Below are 22,736 nucleotides of genomic sequence, written 5' to 3' on the forward strand. Positions count from 1 at the left end.
ATATGTATTCATTTTATAATTTTACGAGAGTTTTAAATGTTTAATGAAAATGGTATAACTATAAAAATCTAATAAAGTAATAAACATAAATTATTTTTTATTTACTTAAGACACTATTTTTTATTTTTAAAGAAAATTGATTGTTATAAATAGAAGTAGAATATACATAATATATAGCTATTCGAAGCTAATCATAAATATGTTAATATGTATAGTTCTATACAAATAATATATTTAATAGATGATTATAGGTAGGTATAGCACAAAAATTAAAAAAGTTGAAAGTGTTGCTTAAATAGATCAGTGCTTGTTCCAATTTCGTATGTTTGATATTGCTAGTAATTAAGTAATATTAAACGTTAAAAAATTTTTTTTACACATAGGTACAAGTGGTACAACATATAAGTAGAACAGTTTTATGATTATTGTTTATAATTAAAACAATCATAAAACACAGTACCTAGTCAGTTAACCATTTTCATGATTATTAAAATTATACTTAAATGATTATAATTACATTTTAGTGTAATATAAGCTTATTGTATTTTTTGTATGGATTGTTTATTTCGGAAAAAAAAATTACTATTTTAATTTATCTAAAAATTTCTAATCCACCTACCTGACAATACTTATATATATTTTTTTTTATGATATCTTCTTATCTATTTATATAAAAATATAGTTTAGTGTAATTTTTAGTATATTTTAAAATGTTCTCATTAATTATTATTATTAAATTATTGCAGGTTTATACTGTAACATATTGTTGATAATGTAATATAATAGCACTGTCTATTACTATTATTTTTAATATAACATTATAAGCTATATCGAATAAGTGCTTTACTCTTATAGTCTTACATATTTATTACAATCTTACAACGTCTAATTAAAAAAAAAAACCAGTTATAATAGTCTGCTAATCTTGTCAGTAAAATATAATTTACACATTTCAAAAAACTTGCTTTACCTTACAGGATTGAACATTATTACAAAATTATGCTTATTCATAACATTTATTGATGTGGGAAAAGTCGTATTTGAACCACATTGAACGAATTTCACAGTATATATTTCGTTAACAAGTAGAGTACACTCCTTTAAAACGCCGATAAACGAAAGCCGAAGGGACTTAAACGTGCATAATTATAATATACTATAAATTTAAAACTAGATTTGCCCAAAGAAATGTAATAGCGTAGTAGTACGTAATATGTTTAAACCGTAGGTACAAAATAATGTCGATTGAACAATTTACTACTGCACTCGAGCTTAATTTATTTGATCAAAAATACTTTAATCTTCTATAATTTTGTATTCTATTTAAATTATGTATAGTACCTATATATACTTTCTCTTGTTGAAAATCACACGTACAATACTGTGAAAATAATAATAATAATAATTATAATTATAATGAATTATAAAATCAAAATACAAGAAAAAACTTGTTTTACACCTAGTACGTGTAGCATAATGGAATATAAAATCGTCTACATCGTAAAGAAACATTTTAGGGAGGGACCGTGAGTCGAAAACTGTACGTAAAAAGTGTACTTAAGGCTTACCCTACGTTTGAATATAATATTTGGAGGAATTGGAGTTTATTACAACTTATAAAGCACAATATAAAACGTAAATCTTACGTCTTTTAAATGATTAGGAGGTGTTAATTAATGGAATAGTAAAATCTATGGTAACTTTTATCAGGAAAAAATCTCCAAGAGTCTTTAAAATGTCTATGGCGTAAGCACTTAGCTTACAGTAACGGAAGTAGTGAAGTTGGGTGTCATGTCACTTTGATGCACGTTAAACGAATGATGTCAATAAAATGCAGTTGAACACTGGCCATAATTCGACGCACGTAACACAATTCAACATTGACCTGTGACAATATTTGCTCATATATAATATTATATTTATTAAATTTTCAAAATATATAAATACTATTTGTTATTTTATTGAAAATTAAAAATAAATTAATACACTTGTGGAAAAAAACGCAAATATCAGTTTTGAATAGTAGATGCGTAGTTAATGGGTGGTCTATTAATTCATAATTTAAAATAAAAGTAGTACAAGAATCTCGTTTAAAAGATAAATATCAGGTATGATTTTTAAATGAATTATTCACACTTATCCTAATTACCAGTAACTTGCGAATACAAGCATTGCTATAAAATGTTGTTATTAGAAGGTAGGTAATATGTGTACAACTTCTTATAATTTTGAATTTCTACAAAATTTAAAATTTTTCAAGATTGAAAGTAAATTATTACTCATTTTATTGTTTAATTTTATCTATAATTCAATAATCTAACTTTTATTTTTTACCTTTATTGTGAATTATTTATAATAAGCTGTTTTCATTTTATATTTATTCAGTGGTTATTTAATATATTATGCGATTTAGTTTTACAGTCCATTAACATTTATAGACTAACATATTTCTTTCGTATATATTATTTTAATTAATTTTAGAATTTCGTTGATTGTATTTGTTTGACATTTATCGGATAAATAATAATATAATATCACTAAAATCACTTAATATAAATTTCATTTTGACGTTCGTTTTGTTTAATTATGAGTATAAGATGTTATTTTATTTACACATTTTATTTTTTTGACGTTCTAATATTTTGGTAATTTGTATAATATGACTAATATGTAATATGATACTCATATAAATCTATGGATATATATATAATCGTGTTGCTGCTTTATTTATTTTATGATGATGATGTTATATACATATACCTAGTAAATTTGACTAAGAATGATGGAGTATTGGAATTACTGTCAAATACCTACTTAAATATTTTAGGAGGTATTATCAAAAGAACAAGTTTAAAAATGTTTACAAAATTAAATGTAAATATTACGCTATATTATATAGTATAATAAACAGAAAAAAAATACCCAGAAACAGCTATAATTTTCTCATAATTGACAATCTGGTTATTTTTAACAGTCACCAACTGCTGCATGCGTTTTCTATCAGAATAATTAGTAATTTTAAATACAAGAAAAATGTATAAATATCGAGTAATCAATTACTAACAAAAGGAATGCTTTTTAACCTAAAAACCTAAAGTTGTTTTATTTTATAAACCAGTTTGATACTATTATTGACGTGAGGAATAAATCGCCACGACCGCCAGCCGTTGTAGTAAAAATATTTTGTCTCTCGATGACACATTAGCGAAACGAACAGGTAATCGTAATATTTACACAGCTCACTTGATTAATTGATTACTATACGTCTGGCCACGTGTAGATACTTAAATTTAAGCAATAAAGTCGTAGGTAAGTACAGTAGACTACCGCACGTGTGCCGATGGTTTTCAAAGTACAGGTCATGTTTTAAGTTTTTAATCACTGTAATAAAACGAAGGAATATTATTTTAAATTTCGTTCTACTATGGAAATGTTTGTGTGGAAACATGTACTTTTATTACTTTATTTTACCATTATGATAATATGTGTTATTATTTATACAGCGTGATATTGTGTACCTATTATATAATATTATGCCGTTTACCGTTAAAAATAAGTTTATGATTTGAATTTTCGTTCAACATTTCGAAGAAGTCATCGTAGATAAGAACAAAATGCTATTGCGAATTGTAGGTTTACCACGCTCGAACAACTAACGTCTCTAATCATCATTTTATGATTATTGTTGACACTCACGTTTTCACAAAATCTATTGAAGTAATATTGTTGTGTTAATGTTTTGTGGCTTCGTTTATTCTACTTAAGACTTTAACTTCAGAAACGATTTTTAACCCGGTAATTGTGTATATAATAAAATATGCAACTAGCGCAAATGCGATCGATTTGAAAAAAAAATCATCACTAGTAAATCATTATGGTTTAGAATTAATTAAAGAGTTTTGTTATTCGATGCTTGAAATTCACACACATACATATAATGTACACACCTACATACACGTATATATGGATAAAATAAATTATAATAAATAATTACTTATACGCATACTCAGTATAAGGTTCCCGATGGCTGCTATTTCGTGGTTCGTGACCGAAACGTGCGCAATGTCCGCCATCAGAATGTTAATAATAATGCGAAAACAACTGCAGCACGGGGCATAAAAATATACAGGATGATTCATTAAGCCTGCTCGCTTCCCTTTTTTCTTTAATTTACTAAGATTTTGATTTTTGGAATTTTTAAAGAAAATATTTTCAAATTCTTGAGATTTTTTGTACTACCATGTTAATATTTCTGTTTATTTAGTGGATAAATTTCTTGAAAATGTTGATGCACCTGATTCTTGATTCAAATAAGTAGTTTTTCAATTATTAAAATGTTTATTTTTAGGATAATAATTCTTAAAAATAGTTTTACAAAATGTAAAATCGATATAATATTGGATTTTGTATTTATTATTTTTAAACCATTTTTATAACATAAAATATTGATAGATTAATATTTCAAATATTACTATAGCCCCAATATCTTTTAAACCCACTACGATGAACTTATATTATCCTTAACGCATTAAATTAAATAACTCAAAAACTATACTCATTGCAATTTCGATTTTGACGCGTAAAAGTTTTAAGAACAATTATCCGTTAAAAATATATATATATATATATAGTAGAAAAGGACTGTTATCATTTGAAAAGCGAATCGTCCTGTATATGATATGCGAAACGCCGGACGACGACGTCGACGAAGAGCGTGTGGTCGTACCACCAGCTATGATAATACGACTTGTGTATAGATTCGTATTATAGCGGATACGTATAATAATAATATTATAAACGAACCGCGAACAATGTGGTATTATATCGATGATGGAAATAATCAAATACATCCTATCCGCGTGATGTGCGCGGTATACAATATATGTACATAATTGGAATATAAGCTTCTCACGTAATACTACGCGTATGTCGCCGACGGAAATATTGGCGAACCGGCGGTGGCGGCGGCGTGCGGTTAATTTGCAGATTCATCGTGTATAATACCGCGCCCACGCCAAGTCACGACCAGACCTTGAACCTGCCGCCGCCGATGCCGATCGTGTGCGGAGTCTGCGGCCCGTCCGATCGGCGGAAACTCGCGCGTCCAGAGTCCAGACCGGCGGGAGACGTCACGAGAAGACCGCGGGAGGAACATCTTCCCCGCAGAAGCAGCGGACGACGGTTGTATTGTTTTCGCGGTCGGCGGTTCCCGCGGGCCCCGGAAGTGGACGCGCGCGGAGGGAGTAAAATATACGATTATTGTAGTCACTTCGAACACGAATCTGCACACGGTCGATCGTGTCTATTCACACCTGATATTATATGTATACAGGCACACGGGAGATTCGCCGATCGCATGGGATCGTGCATTATTTATTCAAATAATAATAATAATTTTTTTTTTTTTTACATACCTATCTGTACTTAAAGACGGTATTTCCAAGTACTCATCATTTTTAACGAGTAGGTTTTGTCTTCTGAGTGCTATGCGCTATACGCAACGGCAATAAATTAAAAATAATTTAAAAACTACCGTATAGCAATAAATATACATATTAATCTAAACAATTTTTATAGTTTGACAGTTTGTAAAAATGTCAGTGTGTAATAAAGTATCTTCTATAAATATATAAATATTAGTAATACGGGCATTTTATATTTTATATATTGTACAGCTCTCATGTAGTCCAAATCTAAATTAATTTCTGTTCTTAGTTCATCAATACTAAATATTAATTCAGAAATTATACTCTTCCGAATCTTGATTTAAAAACATAAGCGTTTCCAAAGAAATCATCTGCTTAATAGTTTACAGTAAAAAATTAGGTTCTCAATTTAAAAAACGAATTGGAATCGGCACAGAAAATTTCTTAAATGGGATAAAAAATTGAAAAAAGTATTAAGAAATATAGTTTTTATAATTATAAGTATACATACTTTAAATAGATATAACTAATTATTAATTAACTATACCTGTTCGAAATTGGATTTTATGTATAGAAAGTCTCAGAAAAATATTATACTTTGTAATATCAAATTAAAGATGTATGCTGTTATTACTCATTATACCCATTAAACAATAGAATAAACTAAAAAAAATAATGATAAAAAGTAAAATACTAAAATATAAATATATATATTACTTAAATTTTGTCTTACTGAAAATGAGGTTTAATGAATCCACTTTTTGTATTTTATATTAAATTTATCTGTTTTATACTGTAATCCGTACTTATACTAATATGCTAATTCACACAGTACAACATTTTTTAACGTTCTTAAGGATTATAAACACCAAACAATCAATGATGTACACATATTTATGCGTGCTTGGTGTAAAATTATAATAAAATCAAAATTGATTAAAATTGACCTGTCTCCTTATTACAGTTAGCGATGTTATTTTGTTCAATAACATTGTATTGCCGTGTTATTATTATTATAACATTTTATTATTAAGTCGGTATAAATAATTAACACGTATACAGAGAACACAGGTACTTGATTTAATCATACGAATACCGACAACTTTCCCAAACTACGTGCAATGAGGTTTTTAAAAAACATTATAAATTACAAATTTGAAACTACTCATCATCACGTGCGCTTTGCAGTGACGGTCGTATATCAACAATATTATCTCCGCAACTCTAAAAATCGTGTCAACTTTTCGATAGTACCTATTAAGTTTTTCATGTTTTGTTTTTGTTTTGTTTACACACAAAACATAGACGTCTGTGTAATGATAACTGACGCCTTGCCACGTAATATGTACGTATAGCTGCATTATATTACATATATCGCCTATACATAATATTATTATATTATTACATATTATACATTATGGCCGCGTCTGTTTGGCAGTGCAGTTTGAACGCGAAAGCTTGTACGTTATATTATCATTATATAGACGAGACAACTGGCAATGTTGCGGCTGCGGATAAATTAAAAATGTGTGTAAAAAAAAAAAAAAAAGATCGTGTGCTCCGTCGCGGGTGATTTAGTGGATTTCGTTTATTTGAACAAGCCGCGACCCGAAGCGTGTTTGCGGTATCCTTCGGGGCGCGCGCACGGCTCTCTAATTAACGTGGTATAAATCGTGATGCCAAACCCATTAGTGATTTATCGGCATTGCGACGGCATGCATGTCCGTATATTACAGCGAATCTCCGGAAATCGGCGTGGCGGGCTACGCACATATTGGCAGTCGCCGTTTCGGTATTGTCGAGAAAATCGTTATTAACCCGACCGCTGCGGTCCGGCTGAACGATTGTCGACTGTATATTATAATACAATAATATTATATACATTTGTTTTTACGGATTCGCTAAGTAATAACGATATATATTAATATTTTATTTGTGTTGCGCTCGGTCATAAATCTAAAACGAGCATCGAGGCTGGACTCGAGCTGTTACTATATAATAATAATATATTGTTCTCATACTATAAATCATCACGACTGTAATACGTTTTTTTTAAATCTGATTTCTGAACATTTGATCTGATCGCGGTCGTATAAACGATTACAACTCCTATATGTGAACTCCGCTGTAGACAGCCAGCGGTAAATTATATTTGTGTATATGATATATACGTATTATTTTTTTTCAAGTGCAGAAAAAAAAATTAAATAAATAAGACCGCGCGGAAATGTTCCATCGGATTGCTCCGTACATTATTATATAATTCAATATAAGACTTCGGATACTATGACGTTACGCGTGAGTTTATGAAATGCGAACAAAATGATGACATGTCATAAACTCATATTATATTGACCTACTTATTATAAGCATATTTCATTATTTCATGTATAAAATCATCCTAAAAACGAATCGAATAACGACCCTCTACCACGCGACCACGTTAAACCGCGATATTGTCATCGCGGGTTTTAATGATGGTTATTTTATCGCCGTGAAAGCTTTTACGGATTTCCAGTGTTTCGTGTGGGTATAAATTTGGCAAACAAACGCGGACCTTATTTATATTATCATAATTTATATAAATATTATTGCCTCGCTATAATGGCGATAATAAAACGTTTATCGACCTGATAATATTATTATGTACTGTGTAGAAGAAAACGATCTGGACTTGCTCGCCAAATGGAAAAAACCGGCTGCTGTTTAGTACTGGAGACAAAATAATACGCAAACACGCATAACTATGTGTATATTATTCGATAGGTGGAGCGCTTTCGAACACAAAAAAAAGGAATGCGATTTAGGTATATTAATGGCTAAATTATTATATTATTGTTATTATCATCATCATCAACGCTGTCAACGGACGCTGCTGTAAGTTGTTGTTGTTGCCTGCTACTGACCGCAATCGCCACAGATGGATATACTTTTAACACCATATAAGATCATTAAAATACAATCTGTTTGAAAATTATAATAATATATTTATTGGGTACATCTACATAATAATATTATTGTACATACACTACAGCCATATTATATTCCTAATAGTTTGTGTTTATAACATTATATAATATTATGCTATGCAATAATAATAACTTTACAAAATCTACAAAGGTGGTGGCAATGATATTATTACCGCCGAAGTGCTGGTAACACAATAACATCGTAATATTGTAAGACACACTTGTTGTTGTGGACGATCTGAAGACACTCGGAATAAGGGTGCGCGCATACAAGTATAATAATATAAAGGTGATAGTATCTGCATAACAATAATCTCAGCAGAAAATCACTGTAGAAAAAATTTAGTAATTATATTTCATTATGACGAGTTACACGTCCAGTGGTCGTCTCACATAGTTAACGATTTCTTATTATTATTTTCCGAGGTCGCCCGTAATCACAATAATAATATTGTATTAACGACACTGTTGCAGTGTCCTTCCGTTTGCCGCAGAGCGGATAGTTCTCACGGACGACACAAACGTTTACGAAATCTCCCTAAACGATGACAATATACACTTCATATAGGTACCTATACATACATAGTATTATAATTATAATTGTAATAAAAATATATGTCATTGCGTGGGCGGACGATGTAAAACATTATGTCAACACGACGCAAAACCTACTCAACACTCCTCGTGTTTATTTTAAAATTAAAACGTACGCTCTATCAAAACGTATTCGATTATGCTGCACCGAGTTGTCGTTATCGTTTAGTCTGTTTATAATAATATATGATTATATCCTGATGTTACGTCAAACCCACGTTCTATACTCATGTACGCGTATCATTAGTTAATGTAGCGGAGTTAGGGAACCGATTAGTATATACTCATTGCGGTAAAATTATTTTTTCGTTTGCGTCCAATTCGTAATACGAATTAAAGATTGTAATGAAATAAACTGCGCTAACTTATCATTAAATTGTAGAAAGTGCATACATAAATGAAAAAAAATAAAGACTAGTATAAAAAAGTCGAATTTGAATTAAACATCGATTTACAGCACGTTTATCGGTTATTAATATCTTCGGATATTGGCGATCTACGCAGATATATCGGATCCACATCTACTCGGCTAACCGGAAACCATTTACCAAAATATTTTTTTTTCTTTCATATGGCGGGTAACCAAAATATTGAGTCATACCTATAGCTATATTTCTTTCAGAAACTAATCATGAGGGTTATATTACTTATATTCACAAACACTACTTTTAATAATATTATCATCTTCGATCTCGAAAAATAGCCAGTTCCGATCATTTGACATGGACGTAAGAATCATCACAATCGTCTTTTCCGTACAACCAATAAATGGTTAATGGTCGTCGGTCACACATGAAATGAACTCTATTAATTGTAAATTTTTTTTTAACACCATTTTATACCTTGTTTGAATGTTATATGAAATCATAATGTTTGTATTTTGTATAATACATTTATTCTATAAAATAATTTGATTTTACTCGTTTATAATGTTTGGATTTTAGTTTTGATTAATGTGTATATTTAAATTTCCTTTATTTAACCAGTTTTATATGAATAAAATAAATTTATTTGGTAGCTGGTACATCATAATTCATATTATAGTTTTATTTTATTTATATATAGAAGTGTATTATTACACATATTTAATATTATTTTGTAGCCTACTATATACCGTTATGAACGATTAAGATATTCACTTTTTTTTTAAATCGTGTTATTTTTCATTCAAACCCATCATTCATTGACTTAACTAATAAAATATACTTTCTAGTAGTTAAATTAAATAAATTTAATTAAGAATGATAGTCAGAAATATTTCAAAACTTCATTCTTTACATATTGAATTATAATGAGATAAACATTACTAAGTAGTTTTACTTGTTTACTATTAAATATAATATATATATATGTACACATATTATTCAAGTCATAAAGTTGTCAATTATATCTATCCTATTTTAATATTATTTTTACTTTTTAAAATTTAAGGATTGTACGTTTTTATTTTATAGTTTATTAGAGTTCGATTAAAATTAATTAGAAACCATTTACTTTAACTTTTATGAAATTACCATAATATTACATTATACACGATAAAACATTTTTTTTTTTTTTAATCTGTTATATATTATTGCAACTGGTTTCTATTGTTCATAAGTACTTGAATATCTGGTGAAACATCACGTGAAATTTATTGTATGTCTTATACATTATAAGTTTTAAGACATAATATGTTACGTATATAAACTTATAATATTCTTTAGTATTATTTTATTTTTCTTTAATAATAATAATTGTATATTTATATACACATTAACTCGTAGGTATATTTAAATGAAAATTATTTTAAGTAGATATTTGTAAAATTATAAAGACTGTTTCAGTGCAAAACATTGTTTAGAAAATACCGTGTGAATATTCCGGTCTCCAGAATTTGCCTCGTATTTTGTTTGCAAGGCCTTTATTGTGTTATTAGTTGTTACTTACGTATAATTTGAGTGATTAATAGACTGCATGCTGAAGAAGTCGTGTATATATTATTTAAGATCACCTGAGACATGGAAGTGAGAATTTAATGTATAGAAACTTTTAATGAAATAAACTAATAGTCAGGTATTATACACTCATATAATATTTATTTTTATAGCCCAAGTCACGGACGCCCTTAAACTTTGTACACTACATCATAATAAAAACAGACACGAATCTACTTGAAAAATAAAAAGAAGATATTTTGTAGAAAATCAATGATTGAGATTACATTGTCCTAAGGTCATTTTAATGGACACGGTGACGCGATGATAATATACGCGATGACGCGATAACGAGCAAGAGAAAGATGCTTCCGGCATTCTACCCCCCTCCCACCATAGATATGAGAATAATGTTTTTATTTTCGTTTAAACGCGGACTTCCAAATTCAATTATACCCAAAAGTCAAGACTTCACAATTTATTGCTCTGCATTTTTTTTAAATTTTTTTTCACCTCGTTCATAGCAATATTCCACTTTCTTCGTTATTTTCAAAAAAAAAATAATAATAATATATTTATTATATATATAAATAAATAAACCGTAAACCCGAGAAGTACAACGCCTAGCGCGATGTGGCGTACCTACATAGTTATGCGGTCGATTCCTCGGGCCATTCACGGTGATCGAGATCAAAATGATATATATTATCACGGGAAAATGGAAACAAGCAATAGTAACAATATCGTATAATAAAATGTTTGTCCGCATATCCGCGCGCGTATACGTTTATGCATATATAACTATATATACATCTATATAACCTATACAAGCATTTCCAGTAGACGTATATGTTCGTATTATATTATTATTACATTATAATGTATACCCGTGGTTTGCGCATTTGCCTACACTTTTTCTTCTCGAATCCCCTTGTCGCGACCAGCTCCAATAATTGTAACGCTATTCTTGCAAGTTTCTACTTTCGTTCGTCTCGCTTTCGTTTTCGTTCCTGCAATTTTATCGCCTCGTACGTTATACATTTGTTTGATTATATAGGTGCAAGCAATATCGAATTATACTATAGTTGACAACTCGAAGGTTTTATTATTAGCACATTTTAGTGTACCTACTGTACCTACAACCGCAATACATATACATTCGAGAAAATAGCTTTACTACGGTATTCTGCTTGTCATCGATTTGCATTACGTTACAAAAACAATAACTATATAACAAGCGCTTTACGCGAACAGTCATAATATTATTGTCACTCTATGCACTGCAGCACGCATGTCACACATATACATAATATAATTATATGATAATTTTCCTGTATCACGTTACACGCGGACGGTAATGCTGAGTACTGAACGTACAGTGTATAGCGTATACGTATATGGTACAAACAAACGATCTATGATAAATGCATAACCCAACCGGATTTTGTTTTGGATTAATAAAATCTGTAGTTTAAATCACAATAGTATATAAAAAGTCTAATCCGTTTATTTGTAATAAACTATCAGAGGGTGCGAGATCTGTTTTACGATAGGGTGGAGAAAGTCGTCCAAAGAATTCGAAGGACAATGGTTTTGATTAAAGACGTCTCTTACGTGCGGGTTATGAAATAAAGATAATATGTTTTATTTTTTTCAATTTATAATAATAATATAATATGTAGAATTTATTTATAAATTGTAATGTAAACATTATTGTTATTATTATTATTATTTTCAAACATTTATTTTAAATTTACTATAATCTGTAAATCTATATAAAATAATCATTGGTACCTACGTGAGTAGGTCATTTATACACGGACTTGAAAGAATGTTTAATGTAAGAATTATTTAACAATAACACTTTAGACGTGATTTTTATTTTATGATAAATATTTACGACATTTTCTCTTTAGATATTGTTTGAGTAAAAACAAAGATCAGTGGAATTCAATGATTTCCAAGGCAGGAGAGGAAGAATTTGTAGTTACTTCTGAGAACTTTTATAAGTCCGAGTGAAGTGTATGATTCGAAACATAAAACGTTTCAAATTGTTATTATAAAATATATATATATATATACAGATGTCTGCCATAGATAAATAAGTATAATATAAGGTTTTTCATCTCAAGGTTGCGTTAAATAATAATACCATAAAGTCTACGGCATAGATTATACCAAATAACATTTGTCTCTATATATATTATTTTTATTTTTATGCCCAGTGTAACCATTATCCACGAATAATAATATGTTTACCTATACTATTGCTACTCGTGTATACAATATTGTAATCGTCGAACTATTATAATTTGTCAAAATACGAGAAATAGCATGATTCCCGAGTGCTGATATTTCAATAATAAAATACATTTACGTATATAATTTATTATGTTTAATGTTTATATCTAAATAGCAAAAATTAAATATGGTAAATACTGTTGCCAAAATTTATTTTTGATCTAACTTATTAATTAACCCTTTTTTTATCACTTTTTACCACGGTGTTACATAATAATATAATATATACCCATAATGTATTATTATTAGTTATACTATTTCAGTTCCTTAATTATTAGCATAATGTATCGTAAGATCGTGTTATTACCATGATTTAAGATACAACACTAGTTATTTACTGGCTTCTGTTAAATGGACATATGAAACGACCAGCAAAACATAATGAGTGTGCTCCCTCCAAATGGAAATATTATAATGAAATGTTAGCCCGCGATTATAGATTTATATAGGTATAAAATAGTATGAAATTAGATTTAAATTACTTACATCTAATTTAAATTGTTACTTCGTTATTCAATTTTGAAGTATTATATCATAAGGTTATATGTAACCAATATAATATCTTAAATTGTTGTATTTATTTTAATATCACGTATTTTATTATTTTATTATTAAAATTAAAATATTATATCTCATTATTATATTATAATATTTTCCTAATCATTTATATTTTTATCGCTTGTAAATTTTGAGCTAATTTCTATTTATAAAAATAAATAAAAATAAAAATATGTTTAATTCGCGTTTCTGTTATTTTTGATTTGAAGGAAATAACAGTTATATAAAAATTAAAAATATTTATTATTATTATTATTATATTTTTTTATTTAAATAAATCTACAGTAGCAATGGCCATAGGGCGATTTTGACAATATTAAATTACATAACTATAGATAATGTAGAAGTATAACAATTCACAAATGATTATAATAAAAATAAGACTACTTAAATACTAAATGATTTGTAGGGTTATATCTTATTGAGTAGATTAGCGAAGGTTAGGTTAGGTGATGATGAATTTGATTGAGCCGGAAATAAAGTTAGGGTCCTGGTTGAGTGATAAAGCAAGTGATTCCGAAAGTATAATATTTTCTTTGTCCCAACTTCCGGGCGTGTACACTGCAGTATTCAATGAAAATATGATTCATGTCGATATAGGAACCATATATATAATATATTTTTTTTTTTTTTTTTTTTTTTCTTTATTAATATATATACAATCTGTACACAAGGCACAATAAGAATATAGGCTATAATATTACAGGAGGAAAATCTTGAGTGAAGAAGCCACCCACTGATGACACTTCGTCATATAATATATAAAAGTAAAAGTACATATTATATTTATTTTTAGTCAAGAGTAATGTAACATACCACGAAATTCAACCACATTTTATATTTACAAAATAATTAAAAACATATTTATGCATTTTTAATATTTGAAACGTGTACACATATTCTGTACAAATTGTTCGATTTTTGAAAAATAATAAAATAAAATATTATTATTGTTTAAAAATAAATAATAAGTCCACTGTGTTTTTTATGTTTATTTATTATTTATTATTTATATCATTCATCGGCTATTGCTAAAATATTTTATTTTTATTGTGTACGTGATCAGTAAACATTTTTCATAACCTTGATAATTAATATTTTATTTATAATATTCATTGATAATTTCTTAATTTATGAGTTGTTTATTAATGATAATAATTTAAATACACGATATATATCACATATTTAAAAAACAAGTTCAGTCCCACGGTTATTGAAATTAACATTAATTTTCACAATTGCCCTATATTTTAAAATTATTATTCTCATAAATAAAGTATACTAAGGTCATTTATGATTGATTTGTATGAAACTCAAGTATCGTACAATTAATTTTTTGAAATACTTTAAAAACTTTGTTTTATCTATAAAATAAAATAAAAATAGTAAATAATATTAATTTTGAAATACGTAAAATATAAATATTAATAAATATAATAAATAATTTCGAATAATTGATAATATAATAAAAGTAAAATTTACAAAAAAAGAATCAAGTTTTTATTTATTTTGTTTAATAATTATACAGTCTTACGTACACACAGGCAATTTTCTCTTAAAGAAATTAAGGTTAACATGTTGTAGTAGTTTTACTTAATGCAAAGGATTAATTTTTACCTACTAGACGCACGGTAATTTAATTGCACAATTAAATATATATACAAGTATTTTTATTTTAAAAATGTATGAATTTATTTTTATTTTATGTACTTAATTTGGAGTGATTGGTATATATACATTTTATATAGACTGTCTTATTGCTGAGGTATTGAAATTGTGTAATAATAATTTTTATACGATTACAAAATGTTTAAATGTATTCAGTACTTAATGTGTTTTCAACAATAAATATATTTTGCTATGTTTTATATACAATTTAAATCACTATCTAGTACTCGTATATATTATGTACTTAATAAAAATATTGTTTTTATTATTTTGATTAAAATTAATCTGGCCTAAATCAAGTCAAGTTATTAACATCTAAAATTTACGAGTAACATTCAAAATCCTGGTAATCTGAACATTCAAATCATGTTCAAATTATGATAATGTGTGATGATTATACATTTGGATTTCGTAAAATATTACTGGTAAAATTTAAATAAAATATCCTGGATTATTTTACACAATGTTATAATATGTTTAATAATCAAACACGTATAATATGTGTCTTGAAATTATATATAATATCTTCTACACAATACGATTATGTACACATATTTTAAAAATATAGTCATCTAATTGTTTATGCCTTTGTCGTAGGTACTCACAAAGTCACAGCGATATTATAATATATTTAAAATATATAGAAAACAATAGTATCATATATCATAATATTTTAAATTATAGTACCTACGTGATAATTTATATAAACTATAAAATAACAAAACAAGATTGATAAAATGTAAATATCATCCTAGCTGATACCTAAAATAATTATTATAAAATTAAAATGTTTAATCTACATTCAAAATAGATTATTTCGTGTCATAATAGTATAAATTAATAATAATTCGTGAGGTATTAATTAAAATTAAGATAAAAGTTAAAAAAAAAAATGTTTCAAATGGTAGTTAAACGAAAGTGGGCTCGTTATTCACATGAATAAAAAAACTCATGAAATACAATGTTAACTGTTTAATATGGTCGATTATGATTTCTTGAGAGAATACTATGGAGTATCACAATATGCACACGTAACCACACTCGTTAAGGAATGTTTATGATGCACGGTAGCACGGTTAGTAAGTAGAGGTTAAGCACTTAAATAAATATATTGAATTAATTATTTCATCACCCTGTGTTTATTGGCATTATTAAATTGAAAAGTATATAAATTATAATTCCTCGGAAAACGCTACAGCATTGAGCTGCGTTACCACAGCACTATCATTCAAATAGATACCAGTTATTCAGTATATAATACTTTTTTCTCGTTCGATTTTGTATAATTTGAAAATATTTTGTATGTCCCTTTAAAAACATGTAAAAAAATAACGATTATTCCATACGTGTACTCGCTAAAGTGCGATCGCATCTCTCGGCGGGTCCTGTGTCCTACAACTCCAGACAACTCAAATATAAACTATAGGTGTGTAATGTGTATAATGTATACGCCTACGTATATATATTTTATAAAGTCGATACTATACATTGGTTATTAAACAATCGTTATAATAAAATTATTAAAAATATATTTATACAAACATATTAAAAAGTGATAATTACGCAGCACCTATATTCGATTTCAATAATCGTAAAATAAATGTAAAATTTATGTAGCCATATAATTTCGTACTAAAAGGTTCCTTTGCATAATATACTATTATTATTATTATTACTATTTAACAACTGCGCTACGTGCACACTGTATTGTAAAATAATATAATAATAAAACACATATAGATAAGTGACGATACTATACGGTAGTATAGGTATTCATGTACAGGTAATAACGGCTATACTTTCCGAGCACGGCAGCACGCGCGACTTTAACTGCTCTTATTATAATATTGCGAGCAATATTATCATTTATCACAATGTAAACACGGATTAATTGCATCAGATATTATAATAACACACGCGATCCGAGTGTACCTATAGTGGATAATGGAACAAGTTCGGGTGGAGTCGCGGTCGGATTTCGTATTTACGATCGTTTTATTATTATTAGTATTTTATTATTATTATTATATTTCCTCAGTATTATATATTATGCACCTAAATATAAATATGTAATATATATATATACCTACACCTATATAATGTGTATATAATATACCTATTACCTATCCGTTACGATATATTCAGTGTGCGCTGCAGCACGCAAAGTATCTCGCGCGGCTTATCGCTGTCCGACCATCGGGCCGCGTATTAATATTATTATCGCCATACACGGGTGGAGGTATGCGTTATTATTATTACTATACCGTACGACTGCGCGCCCCGGGGAGAGACCAGTTTCGCGCACTATTATGCCATCCGGTCCGAACTCTTTCGCCGAAATCTACCGCACACGCGTGCGCGTCCGCCGGGAGACTTAAACGCGCTGCTGCAGATCACCTGCCGCGCGACTGTGACGCCGCAGCGCCACGTGCTGTAATTGCGGTGGACTCACGTGCGTATGTTATTATTATCGTCATCGACGGATAATTAGCTAGATGACTTCGTCTACGTTTCTGGTCCGTTTTCGATGTTCGTCGACGACAATATAATATATATATATAACGTACAACATGCATATAGACTGATGCAGTATGATATATATAATATACTTATATATAGGTACCTACGTGTATAATAATTATAGTAGTAAAATGCGTGCCACATACGAATTCAGATAAACTACTTATGTTAGGTATACTATACACGTTATTTGTTTCGTTACATCTATATAATATGAGAGTATACCGCATTTCCGGTAATCGGATTATTCGGGATTGGCCGGACGAAACTGATGCTGTATAATAGACGGAATAAACGACGGTCGCGGGCAAAGAAAGTCGACGGATGAACGATGATAACGTACATTATAATATATTATAATTTGTATTACTATATGCAGAATGGCGTTCTGGAAATTCAAATTTAACCAAATACCACGAGTAATTTTTAAATTACATAAATTTTTACAGTACCTATACATCTATCATGTATATGCGTACATCATGATGGCGATTTCTGGAAAATTAAATTAGAAATAGTTTGAAAATTGCCGACGTAAAAAATACTAAATATTATGTACCAAACATTCATCATCTACCAGTACAATAGACACTATAATTCGAAAGACGTCCGAATAATACAATATTATTATGTACCTTCGTGTGGGGCGCGACAAAACTATGTGCGTATTATTTTGTTTCAAAAATTCAGAATCTTGTAACCGATATTAGAAACGTAATATTACATACAATAATAATAATGAGCATTTAGTCGAACACGTCCTGCTGAAACCGTTAGGAATAGAAATGCATTATACCATGGTGGTTTGCTAACATGAACCATAAACATATGGGTAATAATATATTTGTTATTAAATTATATTTTACTTAATTGCCATATGTTGTAAAAATATAAAATATATATTGTATTTGAAAACAATAAGACTTAATCGAATGAATATTATAGTCCAATAGCTGGTAGAATATTATTCGAGTTCTTATGAAATATTCACGCACAAAATATTTGTACATTATTATTGATGATAACTGTTAGGTACATAAAAAATAATTGAAGTAATGCAATTCTACATAATAAGAAGAAATGTCAATATGTCCAGTAAATATGTCAAGGAACCTGTTAATGAATTTAAATCACTAGTTTTTAAAAGTATAAAAATGTCCCTCAGATCGTAATAGAACAATGACCAGTACTAAAAAAAAAAATATATATAAACCATTTCATAGTAATAATTTTCTCTTTTGTTACTCGGTAAGCTTTCTTTTTTAAGCTATAGTGACAATTTATACTCCAGAAATTACATTAGTTGTATGTTGTAATATAATACTTTTAATCAAATTATTTCAATCTAGAGTTGATAGTTTACAATGCATATATTTCTTATGTTATTATATTATTTTCTTGTGCTCGTAAATGTAGAAAACAAATTTTTTGATGAATGATAGAATATGTAATTTAGTTAATTAATTATGGTTTTAATAAAATTTCTCGTTACATCATAGAAATAAAAAAAAATATATTTTGTAAATCGCAATGTATTTATCATTTTACTTATAATTAATAAAAATAAAAATAATGTATGTTAAAATGATTGCAATTCACATGTACTTATATATTATAATCGTTACAATTTTGTTTTAATCTTTTAACGTCAATAAAACGATTGAAAAAGTTCTATTTATTTTAGACTGATTACATTTTTCGGTTCAATGAAATGTTTCGTACTCTACATATTATATAGGCTTACGATTCCGAAGACGACGTAAATCGTATTATATCACAGCAGGTCGTAAAAAGTGCACGAGTGCAATCGACGTCGTGTTATCTAACTCATGGAATATACTGTAACGAATTAAAAACTGGTTTACTGTATGTATATATATACCGCTACCATGCTCGTCCATTCATAACACTGTCTGTGCGTGCACCGAAGACGGGTCGATCGATATACAATACTAATACTAATATTTCAGAGTGTTTGTGTAATGTGAATAAATATATGAATTGGTCATGTCAGCGTGTGTGTGTGTATCGTGATCGTATCAAAGGGTACGTCGTACGCATTATAGTAGGCTTTATAAATTGGGTTATTCCTCTAATAGAAACCACACGCGAAAACGGTTTTGGTATCACAATGTATTTGTGTTGTGTAATTGTCAAACGTACGTGTCAGTACTACGGTGTCGATAGGTCTCGGCATACAATGACCCTTTTTTTTATTCTAGAACCATTGGGTGTCAAGGAGATTTTCTCTTTTAAAAATATATTAAAGTCTATTGCACGTACTAATTCTTATAATTCGAAATATTTTATTTATTATTATGTCGCGAATGTTTAGTATTTTTATTTGACAAAATCTTAGAAAAAATAAATACGAGTTTTTGACTAATGAATTTATAACCTATATTATTTCGATAATTGTTTTAATAAACTATGAAATGTAGGTATACACAATACACGTAATAATTTACGTTTAAAAATACATCAAAAATGTTTTAAACATAATATAATATTCATTAATGACATTTTTGTAGTTAATTTTACAGTGAGGGTAATAAACTTAAGTTTGAATTTTTATATAAAATTTAACTAAATATTGTATTGCAACAGATCAAATTTTCTATGTACATTTTTAATAACGTTCACGCGTTTGTTATTATTTTGTTTCAGAGAACAATACTTATTCAACGTATTCGAAGTGATCGTTTCCACATTGGAGACGAAACTCCAGAGAATAGAAAACCTAGATAAAGCCGTCGAACACCTCATGCGTCGAGTAGAAGCACTGGATTCGCGAGTGACCAACAACATCGACAAGACGGAAGCGGTGATCGGAAAGTTGCGATCGTTGGACACCAAGCTATTCCAAAAGGAACCCGGCACCCTTGGTCACCATCTTGAGACTAAGCTAACGACATTGGACCGCAAGGTTGGCGACATTGACACTAAGTTGGCCGGGCTGAAGAGTCAGCTGGATAACAATTTCCTGGCACCCGCCGATGACATCAACGCCGAAGCGAGTGAAAAAAAAACCCGTGAACGTCCACCACCTGGACGTGTCCAAGCTGCTAAACACTCAGATGGACAACATTCGAAGCAATACGGCAAATATCGACAGGAAGCTACAGTTCCACATAAACATGGTGTCGGACGGCCTGACAAAGATCATAAGTATGGTGTCGGACGTACACGGCGCCATCGTTGAACAGGACAACCACCACAGTAGCGGTCGGTCCGGCGGCGGTAACACCGGCAACAAGACGACCACCACCACACCGGCGTCAGCACCGGAGCGGAGTAACAAGATCGATCAGCTGGTCAGACAGATGCATCCGATACTGAGCGTAAGCGAGAAAATGGACGAGGTGTGGAACGTGGTGGTCGGCACCAAGAGCTCGGTGGACGACCTGGTGCCCAAGTCCGACGAGCTGCTGACTCAGACGCAGCGCCAGGAACGGGCCATTAGCGATATACACGACGACCTGCGCATGAACACCAACAAGATCATCGCCAATCTGGACGTAGTGGAGCGCCGGCTGAAGAAACAGGAAGACGACGTGGTCACGTTGGCCCAGCGGCCTGTGCCCGCCGAGATGCTGCGCCTGGACCCGACCATCGACGATTACTCCCGATACGACGAACAGCTGCAGTCCGAGTCCACGCCGCTTTCCGCCCCCGTGTCATTTACCACTCCAACAAGTGTCGGCGGTATCGGCGGTATCGGTAGTCCTACGCCCGGTACGCCGCCGGACGTCCAACTGACGTTTCAGACGTCCAGGAACGCACCCCAGAAGAACAGGGGAGTGGTGTTCCCAAGCGTCAAGAATAAACCGCCACCGGCTAACATCAGTTTCTTGACCGACCAATTCAACCGCGAAGTCAAAGTGAGTTTTATTTTTCGTTTCAACATTGCGATAGGCGACTGAGGTTTGACACAACTGCAATATAAATAAGTTTATCTAACTCGAATTTGCCGGCTGAATGTTCGTGGTAACTGATTAATAATAATACAAACACGTGGTAATCAAATACTCATTGAACTCGCAAATCATAATTAAATATTCCAATTTTATTTTGAAATCTTTCTTTTTATAAAATATTTTATATACTGGATAAATGTAAAAATCTACTTCCAGATTATTTCAAATAGAATAATATACCTACTAGTTCATATTATTAATAATAAATCTCAAGGTAGTGTAATATTTAACTATTATCTATTTCCGTAACGAAATATATTACTCTTTACACTTTAATTGTTAAATATTAACAATTAACTACATTTTTTTTAAATTTTTATCTATTACATTTTAACTGTATACCTATATTATGATATCATACTATCGTATAATATCTGATAATGTCCATTATAGATAGTGTAAATGGAAAGGAACCTTTTATTAGTATCAACTCGGTTTTATGTATAATGTTGCATAAATAGATATTTAGTCAATATGATTATACGGAACAGAGTTAAAAATATAGAGAAATTATCAGATAAGCATGCTTGTGTAGCAGTCACTACAATTTTATTGAACTAAATAATGTACGTAATTTTATTGTAATATGATACGAATTACACTTAGGTAATGAATCAATCGAGAAAACGATATTTTAATCCGTTTTTAACACAGCTCATTAAAAATGCGCGTGTCGCACGTTGCACGAAAGATTTCCTGAGAGATTAAAATATGTAATAATCGTTACTTGAAATTTACACTGTTGCATAAAATATTTTTTAAACTTTAACTGGAGTTTAAATTATAGGTTACTGAGCATTGTATCTT

The 22,736-nt window shown here is 29.7% G+C and overlaps 1 protein-coding gene across 1 annotated transcript in view; it reads left to right on the plus strand.

The window, feature by feature from the left end:
* Window positions 1–22,736, plus strand: part of LOC132929403 (uncharacterized) — an 83,644-nt gene that overhangs the window by 49,073 nt on the left and 11,835 nt on the right. The window contains 2 exon segments of the mRNA XM_060994737.1: window positions 20,620–20,974; window positions 20,976–21,833. Of these exon segments, the coding sequence (XP_060850720.1) occupies window positions 20,620–20,974; window positions 20,976–21,833 (1,213 nt within the window).

This window comes from Rhopalosiphum padi, chromosome 4 (genome assembly GCF_020882245.1).
Source record: "Rhopalosiphum padi isolate XX-2018 chromosome 4, ASM2088224v1, whole genome shotgun sequence".
NCBI lineage: Eukaryota > Metazoa > Arthropoda > Insecta > Hemiptera > Aphididae > Rhopalosiphum > Rhopalosiphum padi.